General features: G+C 39.8%; 1 protein-coding gene and 1 long non-coding RNA gene across 2 annotated transcripts; one reads left to right on the forward strand and one right to left on the reverse strand.

The window, feature by feature from the left end:
• The first annotated feature begins 8,848 nt into the window (after nucleotides 1–8,848).
• eve1 (even-skipped-like1) lies at nucleotides 8,849–12,368 on the forward strand. The gene is made up of 3 exons (XM_085272493.1): nucleotides 8,849–8,852; nucleotides 9,425–9,660; nucleotides 11,703–12,368. Exons 1-3 carry the CDS (start codon nucleotides 8,849–8,851, stop codon nucleotides 12,183–12,185), a joined length of 723 nt encoding a protein of 240 aa, XP_085128619.1. The 3' UTR covers nucleotides 12,186–12,368.
• A 1,882-nt stretch (nucleotides 12,369–14,250) lies between these two features.
• LOC146575544 (uncharacterized) lies at nucleotides 14,251–15,185 on the reverse strand. The gene is made up of 2 exons (XR_014892317.1): nucleotides 15,087–15,185; nucleotides 14,251–14,499 (listed from the first exon to the last, which is right to left on the reverse strand). It is a non-coding gene; the product is annotated as an uncharacterized LOC146575544 (long non-coding RNA).
• Nucleotides 15,186–17,641: the final 2,456 nt, after the last annotated feature.

Consider the following 17,641-nt stretch of genomic DNA (forward strand, 5'->3'; position numbering starts at 1 on the left):
TTTTTACAGAACGTTGTTGGAAATCAAAGAAAAGGGCAGACTTCCATCAAATATGAATTCTGCAAACATTAATCTCCTGCTAAAACCAGGCTGTATATCCCTCAAGCTATCATCCAATATTCCTTATAAATGTAGACCTTAAAATAATCTGCAAAGCTCTCTCAAAGAGTCTAGAGAAAATAACCCCCCTCTTAATTCATCCTGACCAAACTGGTTTCATAAAAGGTAGGCACTCATCAACAAATACATGTAGGTTACTTAATTTGATAGACTACTCAGTAAAAACCTTGAAAGTACAATATTTTCTTTAGATGCAGAAAAAGCATTTGACAGAGTAAATTTCTATTTGCAACTTTACACAAATTTGGTTTTGGATCCTCTTTCATTAACTGGTTAAAAATATTATATAATTCCCCAACAGCTTGTATCAAAACCAGTGTTGGGACTAACACGTTATTTAGTAACGCGTTACAGTAACTACGTTATTATTGTGGTAACAAGCACGGTAACTAGTTATTATGCCAAAATCAGGAACGCGTTACTCGTTACTGGGATTTAGATAGGGTCGTTACTTCGTGTGGTGGCTATCGCGGAGCTTCCACAGATTCAGTAACATTAGCAAGTGGTGGAGGCCAGCAGGTGGATGAAGGAAAAGGGAGGCAGAAGGAAAAGAGACCCGAGGCGGCCGCCGGTCCAAGTGTGAACTGAACTTCAGGTAAGAAGTTATGACCTGCAGTCTCTCTGGGTCAGATATAAACCAAGTTTAGGTGGAGTTTATTTTTGTTATTCTGACTTTTTCCGTACTGCGTGCTAGCTAGCATGACGGAGTTTCTATACAGCTGGGTGGTGCTATGATGTTAATGATGTTGAACTTTATTTTGTTCATAAGTTATTAGAGTTGCCAACCGTCCCGCCTGGTATTCAGAGAAAATATTACGCTTTTCTTATTGAGATGAAAAGGAACAGTTTGTCCCGTAATTCAGCTACAATGAAAAAGGCACAAAGCTGGAGTTATTCTGTGTCTTTACGCTGCACAGCTGCCTCTTCTTTCATTCTCCCCCCTCCCTCTCCCGTTTCTACTTCAATCATGAAACTGATCAATGATCAGCTGATCGGCTCTCTTGTTTGTTTATCACCCACTTTGCGCTGAAAGAGAAAACCAGCGGATGTCGCGCTAAACAACAGCAGCACGTTTAAGCTTGATCAGCTGTTGTTAGAATTTATTAAATATTAATTTCTAGTATCAGCTGATGTTTGCTGGAGCCACAGCTGCAAAAAAGCTGCTGGTCATGATATGGTTTGGTTATCTGGTGAGAGGGAAACATGAAGATGAAACCAGGAGATGTCCTTACTGGATCATCAGAGCTGAACAGGTGATGGAGAAACAGGTTTACCTTTTAGGTCACATGAATGAGTTGAAGTTATGAACTGTATCTGAGAGACAAATAACACCAGGATCCTTTTTTAGGTAGCTGACAGCTGGTAACTGTGCAGGGGCGGGTCTAGCAAAGTGTTGCCAGGGGGCAGGTAGGACATTAACAGGGAGAGGGGGGCACAAAGAAATACTTTTTTTTTTCTTATTCTCATTTAAAATGTCTAGCTTTTAAAAAAATAATTATCTGAATCTTACAACAAACGATTGATAGATTGATGCATATATACCATCAAAACAGTGTTCATCACTGTCACAACAGCGTTTGTTTTCATTCAAAGTCTTTATAATTTTTCCTATAATGGTGGGCCGGTCTCTAGTCAAAATTCCCAGCTCATCTGCAGTCTGGTGTTACCTACATCTTCCTATTCAGAAGGCAGAATTTCCGAGTTCTGAGTACAATTGAAAGCACCACGACTGCAGTTTTTGTGTTGGATGTAAAAGGCGCACATGACGCTGTGACGTAGGCTAGAATCATGGCAGCAGTCAATGACGGTCCAGGCGTGGGATTTCTCTCGTGGAAATATGCACATTATCTTTTCCTTTCTATTGGTCGGTGGCACAGTGCACTTGTGGCAAGTAAGCAAGCTAGAAGACTGGCAAAGTTATGGAAGAAACACATTGACAAGAGAATTCTGAGTAAAACCAAAGTTACTTTCCCTAGTAACTAGTTACTTTGAAAGTAACGAGTAACTTGAAGTAACTGAGTTACTTTTGAGAGAAGTAACTAGTAATGTAACTAAGTTACTATTTTAAAGTAACTTACCCAACACTGATCAAAACAAATGACCAAACATCCTCCAGCTTCTGTCTCCTGAGGGGCACCAGGCAGGGATGCCCACTTTCCCCTTCACTGTTTGCAATTTTTATTGAACCACTAGCAGCAGCAATTAGACAGAATTTAGTAATTAAGGGCATAAAATGCAAGAACGTGGAACATAAAATCAGCCTTTATGCGGATGATGTGTTACTTTTTCTCCAAAACTCACAAACCAATATCTCTGGGGTGACTGAATTGATAAACTCTTTTGCAAGAATATCAGATTACTCAATTAACTGGTCAAAATCTACAGTCCTTCCGATTAATTGCTCCTTCCATAATTTTTCTTCTACACCACTGCAATCGGGAAATATAAAATATTTAGGTATTAATGTTTCTCCCAAGCTTGCAGATCTAACTAAATTAAACCATATCCCACTTTTAAAGAAGGTAGAAGGCGATCTGGCTAGATGGAAATGTTTACCCATATCACTCATGGGAAGGGTTGCCGCTATAAAAATGATGGTCTTACCAAAAATAAATTATTTATTCTCAATGATCCCAACTAAACTGCCACAAGATTGGTTCAGATCTCTAGACTCATACATGTCCACATTCCTTTGGAAAGATAAACCCCCACGTATAAACTTAAAAACACTACAAAAGACCAAGGATAGAGGAGGATTAGAACTACCTAACTTCCAGCACTACTTCTTAGCCAACAGGCTTATCTCAGGATGGCTAAAACATACAATACTTTTGTAAATAGTCAACGGTGCAATAGACTCAATACTTGAAATGTGCAATTCACTTGTATTTTTATTTTTTATTCCTATTTATTCTATTTATCCCCTTTGTATATTTTATTTATATTTGTCTCTGTATTTATATATATGTGTGTGTGTGTGTGTGTGTGTGTGTATATATATATATATATATATATATATATATATATAACAATTCTGTAACTGTAACTTCGGTCGTTGCTGTGCTTTTTGGAAGTCGAATTTCCCAGAGGAACCCACCCGAGGGATTAATAAAGTTCTATCTTATCTTATCTTATCTTAACATACCTTCATGGATGAACCTTGGCAAGATGTAGAACAAGCACTTTGCAATAATCTAGAGATTTCAGATCCGCCATTCATCAGCTCTTCTCTGACAGCATGGTGGGAGTTTCTAAGATTGACGGAGTCTTCATTAATCCCATGCAAACGTACACCTATCTGGAACAACCCTGACATATTACAAAACAATAATATGTTCTAAACTTTTCAGATTGGAGTGGTAAAGGAATCAAATATTTAGAACATATATTAGAAGGAACAGAATTTATTTCATTTGACAGACTAGTTACACAATATAGGATCAACAAGAAAAGATTTTTAGAATATCAACAAATGAAATCCATAGTAAGTATGGTCAAGTTGAACTACAAACACCACCAAGTGTGGTTCAATTTCTTACTCTTAAACCCCCCCAAATTACTTTCCAAAATATACAGAATGCTTTCTAAAACAGATGAATCAATATCACTTCCTATTGCAAAATGGGAAGCGGATTTATCAGTTAACTTAGACCAAAACTTCTGGTCTCAGATTTGCTTAAAAACCTTTCATCTAATTAGAAATCCCAGTCTTCAATTAATTGAATACAAAATACTACATAGAGTGCACTATACAGGTCATTGGATGTTAAAGATGGGCATTACGTCTACCAACAACTGCTCACACTGCCAAACCAATTCACCGGACAATTATATCCACGCTCTTTGGTTCTGTCCACCAGTTCAGAAGTTTTGGCGCGAGATATGTGAAGACTTATCGAAGTGTCTGAAATGTAACATTCCAACTTCCCCTTTAGTGTGTTTGTTGGGCAGCTTAGATAATGTCACTACAGATAAGAATATAGCCCATATTGTTTTCACTGCCCTATGCATAGCCAAGAAAACAGTTCTCATGAACTGGAAAAATAAAAATAATCTTAATTCTAACCAATATAGAAATTATCTATTAGATTACATTAGTCTTGATACAGCCTCTGCCACCACATCAGATCAATTGCTCTGGGCTCCTTTGATCAGCTCCCTCACCTAGTGGGGGTCATAGTTTGGTCCCACCTGCGCTGTTGTGATGGTGTGGGGTTAGGGACAGGTTTAGGGTGTCGGGGGGTTCCCCAGGAGCATCTTCCTTGGAGGGCTCAACCCAGGGTAGCGGTCATGGCCTATTAAGGGCTCTGTTGGCTCTTAGGTGACGGTTTCCTCGTGGCTGCGTGTAGTGAGGCTAGGGGAGGGTCTGTGCTGACGGATGTGGGTTACTGACCTGGTAGCCTGGCTGCCCCTGGGTGGGTCCAGGACGGGCGTGAGGTTCTGGGAGCGCTCCGTCTCTGGGCTGGGGCCCTGGCTGGGCCTTGGGGGCTTGGGTCCTGGTTGGTGTGTTGCCGGGGTTGTGGGCGGGTGGGTGTATGCCGCCAGTGCATCAAGCCACCTGGGGGGCTCTTCAACTTTTGGGGGGGGGGGTTACATCTTGCAGGAGCTCTCCTCTCAGGAGGATACAGGAGAGGTGGAGGAAGATCTCAGCCTAAGTGCAGTCTGGAAGATGAGTGGATGACAGGGTGGGTGCAATTTTCTCTGTGGTGGGGTCGGGTGGGCCGTCCCGGGCTCTGTGGGGCCGGGCGGCGCTGTTATGATGGGCCCCGGTCCGGATGGGCCTGGGCCCCATCATGCAACCCACCCTTTCTCTGGTGGGTTGCAGAGTATGGGGGTGCCTACTGGCCCCAGGGAGGAGTCACTTGCCCCTCCCTTCCTTCCCTCCCAATCTCCAGCTGCCTCCCTCTTCCCGCTCCACCACAATCACCCACACATGCAGGGCCTTGGGGTAAAGGTGTGTCACCAGGGTGCAGGGGAGGCATCCCCCCCCCCCCCCCCCTCTGTCCCCTTCTGGCTGCCTGTGCCTCAATTTTATCTCACAACTTAGACATTCACATTACTCACACTCTCATAACACATACATATAGGATCTTGGGGGTGGGCACGCTACACGGAATACAAAAGACCATCACGGGCACGTCACTGCAACCCCCCCTGGCTTCTGCTCCGCGGCTGCTGAGTGACCCCTCATCTGAGACTCTCATCAGCTCTTTCTGGGATAGTGGTGCGGCTGCCCCTCTGTTGGTCTTCCTTGGTCTCTTGTGTTCTGAGGGCCTCTGGATGTCTGGAGTTTTGATCTCCTCCATACCTGCTTCATGCCCTGGTGGACGGGGCTGTGGCTCCCTACACCCTCTAGCAGATCATTACATGAAGGAACCTTTTAAAAACAAGCGCGTTCATGCTCACAGGTGTACACACGGGTGCTCACACACACAAAAACGACACCCTTTTTAGCTCCTACCTCAAAGCACACTGTGTGCTATCGATCTTGCATGCTGCACAATAATGTTTAATATTTAGTATTTACTGTTATATTCCCATATATCATCGTGATGTTGTTTATTCTATTGCTCTCGTTTTCTTCTGCTTTCTTTCTCAACAGGTGAACCAGGTGATTGATATATGTTTGTTTTTTTTGTCTGCTTATCACTGCGCCCACCTTGCAGGAAGTGTTGAGAATGTTGGTGGGCTCTGGGGCACTGAATTCCATGCCAAATTGGGAAGAGCGGGCGTTTGGTTTGACATTACTGGAACTTGGGCAGTAGGAGATAGAGAAGTTAAATTATGCAAAAAATAGTGACCAGTGAGCTTGATAGGCATTTAACCTCTTGGCTGTCATCAGCAGAGATGGGCAGTAACGCGTTACTGTAATCTGATTACTTTTTTCAAGTAACGAGTAAAGTAAGGGATTACTATTGCAAAAACGGTAATTAGATTACCGTTACTTTCCCGTAGGAACGCTGCGTTACTGCGTTACTAAAACCGTGATTTTTTGCGAGAATGTCTCATGACAGTGACGTAAGCGAGTGCGCCGTTAGTGACAACAGCTGTGTGCAGATCAACAATGGATCACATATCGATTGTGGGAGAGAGTATGAGCGTGCAGCGTTTAAAGCGTGGAAGTACTGTCCTTACTTTGAGTTTGATTCCATAAAAAGTGACAAAAACATTAGCGTCCATCGTGCGTGGGAAGAAAACTTCTTTTTACAGCGAAAAAAAACCCCTAAACTTCCAAGCAAGCACCGAGTGCGCAACGACGTAATGGGAAATTCACAGAGAAACTCGCGGATTCTTCAACTGACCGCGGCACACCTGCACCAGGGTAAACCTCCGCCTACCCCACTCCTGCTTTACATGTGAAAATAGAGCGAGAGGACCGCTGAGTCTTTGACTTTATTTATTTTCTGCTGTGTTTTACTTGCATCTATTTAAAAAGAGTGAGTGTAAACACAAAAAATATTTTATTTTATGTGCTGGAATGTGCAGAAAATAGGTTTAAATGTTAAACTAATTTATTCAAGTCAGAGAATGTTGTATATAATTAAATTTTGCTTGATGCATAAAAGATTAAAACTGATAAAACAAGTTAAAAAAAGAGACTTTTCCATTTGATTACATTTTGTATGATGGATTATGTAGAAAAAGTAGAATTGGGCTGAAAGATCTATCGCTTTATCACCTCTTCAGGTTGTAAATCGCGTTTTTAAAAAGTAACTAAGTAATTAATTACTTTTGAAAATAAGTAATCAGTAAAGTAACGGAATTACTTTTTTGGGGACGTAATCAGTAATTGGTTACTGATTACTTTTTTCAAGTAACTTGACCAACACTGGTCATCAGGTATGTTAAATTCTTGTGATTGGTCCAGATCACGAATGGATGTTCTGTCCCCTCTATTAAGTGCCGCCATTCTTCCAGGGCCAGTTTGATAGCCAACAACTCATGTTCAGCTAAATCATAATTTCTCTGGGCTGGGGAGAGGCAGCAAGAGAAGAAAGTGCAGGGTCAGAATTGGAAAATCTTAGAAACATGGTATCTAACCAGACGCTTACTTTGCATGCCAATACCCTGGTCTCCAGTAACACTGTGAGGAATCTTAGTTCAGATATTGGTTCTTAATCAGGATGTGTCCTTCAATATTAAACAAATATGTAGGAATGCTTTCTTCCGTTTGTACAGAATCTCCAAAATTATAAACATCCTGTCTCAGAGTGATGCTTTTCTCTCTTTTCTTTGTATCACCGTAGAGTGTTTACCTTACAATATTAAGTGCCTTGAAGCAACTGTTGTAGTGATTTGGTGCTGTCTAAATAGAATAGAATAGAATTGAATTGAACACCAACTTGGTATATTTTCCTTTTTGCATAATAAACATGGGTAATGGGTAGCATGAAAATACTGAGGAAGGCTCTGGTTTAGTGTGACTTAAAGTGTGTTGTACTGATGTTCCTGAGTGACAGTGCTGTGGTTGAGAAAGAAAGTCTTCTTTTAGCTCCAACTGTGGGATAAAATTAGTGAGAAGACTGCTGCTGGGATGTGAACTGAAGGATTGTCAAATATCGCAGCTAACCCTTTTGCCATTGCAGCACACTGATCAGTGTATTTATGGTGTATAGCTAGTTGCATTCTGATTGGCTGACCGCCTCCCACCCCCACCATGTTGGAAAAGTCAAAGCGTTCAATGTGTGAATTTGTGACTTGAGAGGGCGCAGTAGAGTGCTCGCATTCACTACTTTGAGAAGTTGTGGTTGTAAGTATTACTAATTAAATAAAGAAATAAATATGAGTAAAATCTGACTTGCAATTTTGCAGCTCAGTATAATATCAATCTACACATTGTGGTCTATAACTGTAAATTTAAAACGTGAATGTGCCAAAAAGATTAAAAGTTAAAATGTAAAAATCCAGTTTCAGATTTCGCACAATTTGCAACATATTTATCTTACCCTCCCTAGCATCTGAGAGTCTCTGACCTCCGCTGATAAATAAATATGATATTTATTATCATAATAAATGAATTAATCGGCGATTAGCCAAGATTGGAATGTTTGGTTTATTTTTCGCAGGAAAGATAAAGCTTTTTTTTCTTTGTTATTTCAATACAGAGAGTAATATGCGTATTACAATTTCATATGCTGGTATATGAAACTGCAGCTGTGCGTATTTGTGTTATGGAATATTGTGATGTTTCAAGCAACTAAATCAAAACTGCATCTTTAACACCAATAGTTGATATTATCTATAGTAATAATCTATTTCCAGTGTGCCACCTTGGCCAATTTGGAGCCATTAGGCCTGTAATGATTTACTTCCAAACACAGAAACATCAAACGCTGGAGAACAATGAGGGTCTGGCTGCTGTCTCTTCTCTTTAATTCTCCATAACAAAAGTACAAAGGCTGAGACGGAGAACAAAGGGTTTACCCCTAAACACCGTTAACACCTCTCCGGGCCGCGGCGCCTCCGCGAGCCGACGCACACGCCGGCGCCCGTCTGGAGCGCCTGGGATAAGGGAGGAGAGGAGCGCTGCCCCGGGGATCATAGATGTTCTGCGGTGGGTGAGGGGTGGGGCAGATGAGACGACTGAAACACCTCATCATCTAGCTCTATCTAAACAGACCTGTGTGTAAGTGTGGTTTCGGGCTGCAAGTAGCATTTGTTGCTAGGGTTGATCTGAAGGAGCACCTAAAGAGATTTTTATTTTACACGGTGAACAAAACAACAACCGATGCGTAAGTAACTTCCCTTTAAAATAGATTTAAAAATTATATAGCCATAATTTAACACTTGGTTTTACTTCGTTACACCCAAACTGTCCTTTTAAGATGATAACAATTGCAAAACTTCCTCGTAAAATAGTTTTCTATATACCTGACCGAACTCTGCATGCAGGAGTCAATGGATCGCGTGTTTAGTTCAGTTAGACTTCAGACAGTTCGACCTTCCTTAAGAGCTTTTAGGATAAATGTGGTTAGTAAATATTGTTTAATATGCTGCAGATGGAGTTCACGCCCTAATCAGAATGTGGGATTCACCGAAACCATATCAGCCCAAAACCAGGTTAACAGTAATTCTCATAAAAGCACGAGAAGTCCGTGTTAATTATTACAAGCAAATAAGTTAATAATTCTGTCTCTGAGCTTTTAAAAGGAGACTGGGTTTTCCAGGACCCCTAAAACAAAAAGTTAACGGTGAGGGTTCTGCAGCGATTTATTAGACCCATTTGGGAATTAACAGGTAAGTTATTACTATCCTTACTGTAAAGTGTCCGACTGTGCGTCTGTATCTAAATGTCTCATTTCAGTAGCACAGGGCAGACAGAATCCGGTGGCTGGTACTGCGGTAGTGCACAGTTCCACCGGTAAAGAGCAGCAAGACTCACAGAGCACCCTGTTGGACCAAAGCCGACGGCATCGGACGGCGTTCACGCGGGAGCAGCTGTCTCGTCTGGAGCAGGAATATGGCAAGGAAAACTATGTATCCAGACCCCGGCGCTGCGAACTGGCTACTGCGCTCAATTTACCGGAGACTACAATAAAGGTACCGTGTTTAACTGCAGTCAGTGAAAATAAAGGGCCACGCCAAAGCCATATTTAACAAATAAGCTGTATTTTTGTTCGGTCTATGCTACAGTTGTATAACAGAAATAAACTAAAAATATGGGGAATCTTACTTTTCCTAAGAAAATTAAACACGTTATGAAAGGTGAATGTAAATTATATAACAAACAGATTAATGGCTGTTAATCCAGCTGTTGGTGGCTATAGAGTGACATCACAGACCTAGCTATATGTGTATACCGGAAATAAATTTGCAAATGCAAGAAACCACTGGTGCTCAAAGATGTTTCAGGTCCACTGGGTGACTCAAAAATACTCTTTAGACTGGTTTGTATTGTGAAACAGGATATCCTTTTTTATCTTGCTTCAATCATCTTAACATTGACAATCTAGTTAAACAGTCACAAGAAGGTGGCTATTAACACTATATTTCATCAGAGGTATATTCTCGGGTTATAAGGGCAGCCGTGGGCCCTAAGCAAGATCCTGGGGTGGTTATGTATTGAATGAACTGTTTTGCAAACTGGTGAAAGAAAAAATTCAACTGTTTACTTAAGGTAAAGTGATAATACTATTTCAGTAATTGTACTAAACCTTTTGCATCAAAATATACTTACAAATTCGGAAAGTAAAAGTGCCCATTATGTAGAATCTTATGTGATTAGTGTATTGTTGGGTCATTATTATTGATTACACTCATGTGGCTATTACTTGAATGTTGCCACCTAGGATGGTATCACTGGACACACCTTGGAAAGGACATTGGTTGTTATGGTAGATTGAGTAGTGATAAGTTTAGGGCCTCTACATTTAATGGAGATGTTCACTGCACCCAAGGCAGCACATATAATACACAATAAATACACTAACCTTTTGCCAACCAGTAGCAGTCTTTCTTAAAGAAAGATCAGGAATATAAGAAAAAGCCTTAAAATTTCACAGGCATCTGACATTTTAGAAGCACAGCCTTCTGCAATATTCTATGGGCTGGTAAAATAGTTGAGAACTGGACAGTGTCTAAGGCTACGTCCACACGTACACGGGTATTTTTGAAAACGGAGATTTTCCGTTTCCGTTTTTTTTTTTTTTTTTTAAAATCCCGTCCACACGTAAAAGTCAGAAATGAAGGAAAACGATGCTAGGAACATGCCAAAGCAGCAGGTGGCGCTATATTCCTATCCGTGTAGAAATGTTGGCCAATCAGAAGTCTAGAAGCCTCAGTGGGAAATAGTAAACAAAGTTGGGGCATAGAAGCAGACACGAGTGGTATGTGTGGAGGGACAGTAACTGTGTGTGTATATGTAAGCATTTAAACACTGCACAGAGTACAATTAACAGTAACAGTATTGTAGAAATTCATTTCACCGAAACAATAACCTGGCGCACAGTGTGACGTCAAAAAAGGCGCACACCTTTGATGCTGCGTTTTCTCCGTTTTTCTCGTCCACACTTAAATGCAAAAACTGAGTTTTAGAAAATATCCACCCTGGCAGGCGTTTTTAAAAATCTCCGTTTTCAGTGACCGAAAACGCTGTTTGCGTGTGGACAGAAGGTGCAAACGCATAGAAAAATCTGCATTTTCAGAAATACCCGGGTAGGTATGGACGTAGCCTAAGGTAACTTGTCATTCTGAGCTTTGACATAGAGAAAAGTAGTAATTAAAAGAAAATTAAGTGATGTGTTATGTAATCTGATTCAAAGTGTTAGTGAGACCCCTGCATTTATATTTTCATGTTTATAGAAATTGTAGCAGCTCCTCTCTAGGTATAGAAATGTTGTGATCCATTGGCTTTACCTTTAGTGTCACAGGCAAGCTGTGAAATGTCTCAAAATTTTTTTAGATGTTTTTGTTAAACCTTAATGTTTTTTAAACGAAAAGAAGGGATTCACAGTTGTTCCTCCTAGGGCCCTCTCTTAATTTTTCTAGTCTTTACAAAAAGTTCTTTGAGAGAAGTGTTGTTGTGAAAAAGCACCATATAAATAAAATGTAATTGAACTGAATAATTCACTTCATCCTTCTAGGTATGGTTCCAAAACAGGAGAATGAAGGATAAACGCCAAAGACACTCCTTGCCTTGGCCTCACCCATTTATTGACCCGCTGGGGGGGCTTCTGATGGGCAGCACATCTCCTTCCTCCATCTTACCATACACCTTCATCCAAACCCACCTTCCACACCTCCCACTCCACCCCTATGCTCCCCTGGCTCTCTCTTCAACTACATCATCTCACAGCCCATACAGTGCACCAATGAGTTCAGCAGATGCATTCCATCTCTCCCAATTCAACAAAAGGCCTGGGGAGCTGCCTCCAACAACAGTAGCACTCTACCCCTCTGTAAGAATAATGCACCACCCTACTTCATGCCCCTGTTCACTGTGCCTGCAGTGGGACCCAGAACAACTGTACAAAGCAAGAATGGATGCACTGGGACTGGGCCGACCCCGCACTCTGAAGGCTAACACTCATTCTGCTAGTGTAGGGAAGACACAAGAGATGGTGTAAAACTAGATGAAAACATCATCAAACAAATGTTACTGCAAGAAAATTATACCATTTCCAGTGTCTTCTGTTAACACTAGAAGCTTGCCAAGCATCACCTGCAGCAGATGATTAAGCTCTCATATTTTTGTGTAAATCTTAATAGAAATAAAAAAAAAACTCTGCATCTTTACAATAGAAACCCAAAACACTGGCCTTGTTTAAAATAATGCAAATCACATTTGCAATTAACTGAAGGCATTGGGTTATTCTGTTTTGTTTTGATGTATTATATTTTTGTTGCTGTTGTTACATAATTATTTCAAGTAAGTTAAAAAACTATTCAGTAGTAAGGCCACATTTATGCCTATCAAAGCACACCAAATGAAAGCCTTAACCTTTTCTTTGTATTATTTTTAAAAGAGCACACTATTAATTGTACAGTCTGGTTACTGTTCATTAACTATTGCATATCCAGCCTCAATATTAAAACAACCTCTATTTCAAACTTGTTTTGGTGCATTTCAGCAGTTTGGACCAGAGCACTGCATTGTGACATCTATCTTATAGATTTCTTCAGCTGTCAGTGGTTTTAACATCATATTGCTGAGTGTATACTGAGCATACACCAAAATTAAGCTACTTAGAGCTGCCACAAGTGGTTAACACAGTGGGTAGCTCTATATGTTTGATTTGGGAGAATTGTAATCCGGATGGCCTTCATGACACAAACACAACAGGAATTTGTGTCTCCAAATGGAAATCAACCGCTATGCTATGGAGCACCCATAGTATCCAAATGAAAAAATTAAAATACTTGTCAAAACAAAGTAACTTCATTAAATGTTTTAATGGGACATAGCACTATTATAAGGTGTAGATTTGGAAAAGTCAAGCAACTGATTTATTGTTTGGTTTACCGAAATTCAGAGTTCAGAAAGATTTAAGCCAAGCGAAATATCATCATGTTGTTTTGCCTGATTGACAGAATTGGTATAGTTTTGCAAATGTGAGACAAGGAAGATTGTTACACTGGCTTTCTCTTTTATATTATACAGTTTATGACTCTTTTGAGTTATTGTGACAGAGCCTTCCCCACTTCTGTAGTTATTACACAGAATTTGAAATGTTAAATTAGTTTCAATTCCAATGAGTTTAAGTTCCTCGGCTAATTATATTAAATCCACATCCACCTCCTACTCTAACCTCTACATCTCTTTCATTTTCTGCTCATACACATAAGGCATGCACTATTCCCCAGTTTAACTCCTGAATACTACTTTGGGATTATATTGACTGGCATCAAATCTTCCCTTTCATATATTCCAAATACCTTCTTAATGTTAAAGGCATGTTTGCCTTATGATTGGAAGGCCAGGAGTTCAAATCCACCAAACGGTAGCTGCCCACTGCTTCAATGAGTGAATGGGTTAAATGTAGAGGATAAAGTATGTAGCTTTACCATTAAAATTTATCTCCACACTCTCCTGACCTCTAAGATTATTACTATTATCTTGGAGCAGAGACACAAAAGGTACATATTAGTTTGTGTCAGTTGGACTGATTTGATTCAGACTTAGCTTAGGTGAAGAAGTGACAGTATACTGGAGCTAAAAAACACACTGTAACATTCCAGAATCATAATTTGCCATATAATAAGAAAAAAAATATTGTTGTGGATATCTTAAATGTACCTAAATGTAATTAGTCAAGAAATAGTTTTAGTATTTAGGTCCTATTCCCTGGCAGGGATAGCTCAGTACACAGCAAATCCAGCATGTCCAAATTAACACTGTCGGATTTGATTTCAACACTATTAAAGTGTCTATATGGGTCCACACCAGAGAGTGTTAATTTAACTCTTTTTGGAGAGTTGGTACGTTAACTCTGATTTAGTGTTAAACACCAAATCTGTCTGGAGTTGATAATTTAACACTTGGTGTTAAGAGTTTATATATTAACTCTCAAAGAGTATTTTAGTTTAACTACGTAAGAGTTATCTTCTAATTCATTCTAAAAAGCGGGAATTTTACTGTTCTGAACTTCTAGAAATTTCTTTTGGAAATAAACATTTACTAAAAAGATGCAATGGTTATTGAAAAACATTTATTCTGAACTGTGCACCACAATTTCAAAACATTTTCTGAAAGATGTAACAGTATACATGTTCTCACTTTCATTAGAATTGTGTTTATCAAAAGGTCTGACATGGTAAATGCAAATAACAGCATTCTCATCACTTATTTCTTCAATACAATATGCATGTCCTTCATTCATCCCTTTGTGGAACTTCAACGCACTTCTGCTCTCCCCCATATTCCATCTTCACAAGCATATCCTGTGTGGAGATTGAATAAAAATTAGTTGACACTAATTAATGGCACAAATAATCCAGTAAACAATTGCAGCACAGTAAAAGAAAAAAAAGGAATCCTCTTTGAGTCATTACTTGTGTAAAGTATTTTCCCAAAAGACAAAGACACAGGCAACAGGTAATACTGAACTAAATGTAAAACCTCAACCTTTTTCATTTTTACCTAAACCGTGTGCACAAAACTCTGGAGGGATCTATGCTAACGTAGAATCGAGTCAGGACGTCTGCTACTGCTGTTTGCTCGGGTTTTTTTTTTTTATGGGCGATCGTTTTCAGGCTTCAAGTAGCACCATTATACCAACATTTCACATTCTAGACATTGTTTTAGGTGTATTTGACCAAAAGTTTGACTGAAAATTCACATGCAAGCTTTTTTCAAGGCTGTGGTATTTGCCCGCAGACAATACCTTTCAGCTAGCTAAAACAGAATATTATGCTATCAGCGAGCAACATGGCTAATGCCTTTCACACAGCTTTGTCTCAACTCCAAAGAGCCACAGAAGTAAAAGCTAATAGAAATAATTGAAACAATCTTTGAAAAAATGACTTACCAAGCATGACAAACAACTCAAATATGTAGAGCAAAATGTTCCGAAACGGCTTCACTTCAGCTTCGATTGGAGCCGTGCTGGGGGCGGAGTCTGTGAATTTACTCTGTTGGTGTCATAGCCCCTGTAGGAGTTCAGAGGTCAAGAGTTAATGTTTCCATTGTAACACCTCCAGATTTGAAATAGAAACACTAATTTTTAACACTCGATTTTAACTACTATCATTTTACACCTCAGAGTTACATTAAAAGAATGTGACTCTGCTTAGAGTAAAATTAACTCTACTTTTGCAAGGAGACTATTAACACCAAAAAATGTAACACTTTTGAATTTGCTGTGTAGGTAGAGTGGTGGCCCCATGATCGGAAGGTCGGGGGTTCGATTCCCCTGGTACCCTGAGGTACCCCTGAGCAAGGTACCGTCCCTACACACTGCCCACTGCTTCACTGAGTGAATGGGTTAAATGCAGAGAGGGATTTTCCCCACGGGGACCAATAAAGTACACTTTCTTTTTCTATTCAAATAACAACAAAGTTTTCTGGTTCTGTATAATTATACTTTAGAGGGGGTTAGGCAGTGGCGGCTGGCCCATAGGGGGCGCTCGGGCTCCGCCCCCCCAAATGTGGAGGAGTAAAAATATATATTTTTAAAAAATTCATCAATGATAGTTTTACTATGTGTGTGCCCATATACAGCCAGGCGTATTTTAACATTTTCACCAGCTGACTCATTAAAGTTCAACCAACAAACGGTGTTTTTCTTCTTCTGGGGCGCTCGTCAAAGCGCCCTTGATATGCAGCGAAATAGCCTATCATTAAATGGTTGCCAGGGGAAAATAATAAATATTTGACCTATCAGCGTCGCTGAATTAAATGGTTTGGGGGCGCTTAAAATTGCGCCCCTGCAGAAAACGCGCGAAGATTTGCTGTTCTAGAATTTTACCTCAGTCAGTAGCCTAAGTGAGCTATAAGGTCAGAGAGAGACGATGGCAGCGGTATTGTTAACGGTTGAGGCACAGCCTCCCCCAAATTCGGTTAGATCGCTTCTAACCTACCCTTTTGCCAGAAGGACAATGGCAGAAAAACTGCAAGTTAAAGAGTTGAGACCTGACAAGCCCGAAATTCAACTAACCCAGGCAACGAAGGAGAAGTCAAAAGCATACAACAGGACTTTTTGTCGGAGTTGGTTCCAGCGCAAGTCGTGGCTGACAGGCTGTGGAACAGCTAATGCACTTTTTTGTTTCCCGTGCATACTGTTCAAAAGTGACAAGTGTGATTTGACGTGGACACAATCTGGACAAACCGATTTAAAGCACCTCTCCGAACGAATCAAGAAACATGAAAGCTCACGAGTTCATATGGACAACAGTGTAAAGCTAGCTGTGCTAGGGAAAACTAGCATAGCGGCGCAGCTAGATGATGGACATCGGATTGCTTTAAGAAGGCACAACGAAGAGGTAGATAAAAACCGTCATATTTTATCTAAAATCATCGATTGTATTAAGTTTTGTGGTGCTTTTGAGCTAGCAATGCGGGGACGCATTTAGCCCACCCCCCCCCAATCAGTTTACAGTTGTTGTTTTCAATAGTTATTTTTCATTCATTCAAAAAAAAAAAAAAAAAAAATCTGTTCATGTTCATTTTTACAAATCTATACAAATGGCCAGAATATTTAAATTTAAATTAAAATTGTGTTGTTTGATGTACTCATTAACCCTTTACAGCCGATCGGAGCGGGCACGCTCTGTTTTGCGTAACTATTTTTAAATCCCGGTAGCTCTGCAACCAAGTAAGCTAGCGCAATAATTTTTTTTGCATATGAAACTGGAGGAGTTGTACTTACATCTTATGCCATCAGCTTGTCCTCGGTCACAGTTTCCTTCCACATATAGCTTTGCAAAAACTGCATAAAAATCACTTGCAGCAACAAAAACATGATATTCCAGAAACACCTTCGCCGATCCATCAGCTGTTTGTAACACTTCCTACGTCCATCAGCGCGAACTATCACATGACCGCATGACCTGCCCGAAACCGGAAGTGACGTCATTTTGCGGAAATGTAGTTTTTTACGATCGAGGCCTTATGAGCTTGTGTTTTACTTGTTATGTGTTTTAAAAAGTTATGTTTGACTTTATGACTTTCTGTGTCGTTTCTGGGATGCTTAAGACTCATATTGCACTGCTGGAAATAGTTTATTTTGATGCATATGCTGTTATTTTGCAAATTTGCACTATAATATTTATTTTTGTTTTTCCTGCAGTATATAAAAATTGGTGTATTTCAAAAATAAAACTATGAAGACACTCAAAATAAATTTCCTGTGGTGGGAAACTAGTTTGTGTAACTTTTTTGTATTTACAGTTTTGAGGGATAAGCCTCTTAAATTTCTCTAACTAGAAATATATGTTAAAAAAACAAAAACGATTTTCAATTTTTTTGTAGTTTATTGCACTTTTTTGCAATTTATGTAATTACTATGCACCTAATGCAGACATATTATTAAAGTTTGGGCTATAATGGTTGTATTGATGTATAGCAACTTGAAATGCTCCCAAA

Source organism: Mchenga conophoros, linkage group LG4 (assembly GCF_057382185.1).
Source record: "Mchenga conophoros isolate Kocher_MC1m ecotype Shallow Benthic linkage group LG4, M_conophoros_male_GT1.1, whole genome shotgun sequence".
NCBI classification, from domain to species: domain Eukaryota; kingdom Metazoa; phylum Chordata; class Actinopteri; order Cichliformes; family Cichlidae; genus Mchenga; species Mchenga conophoros.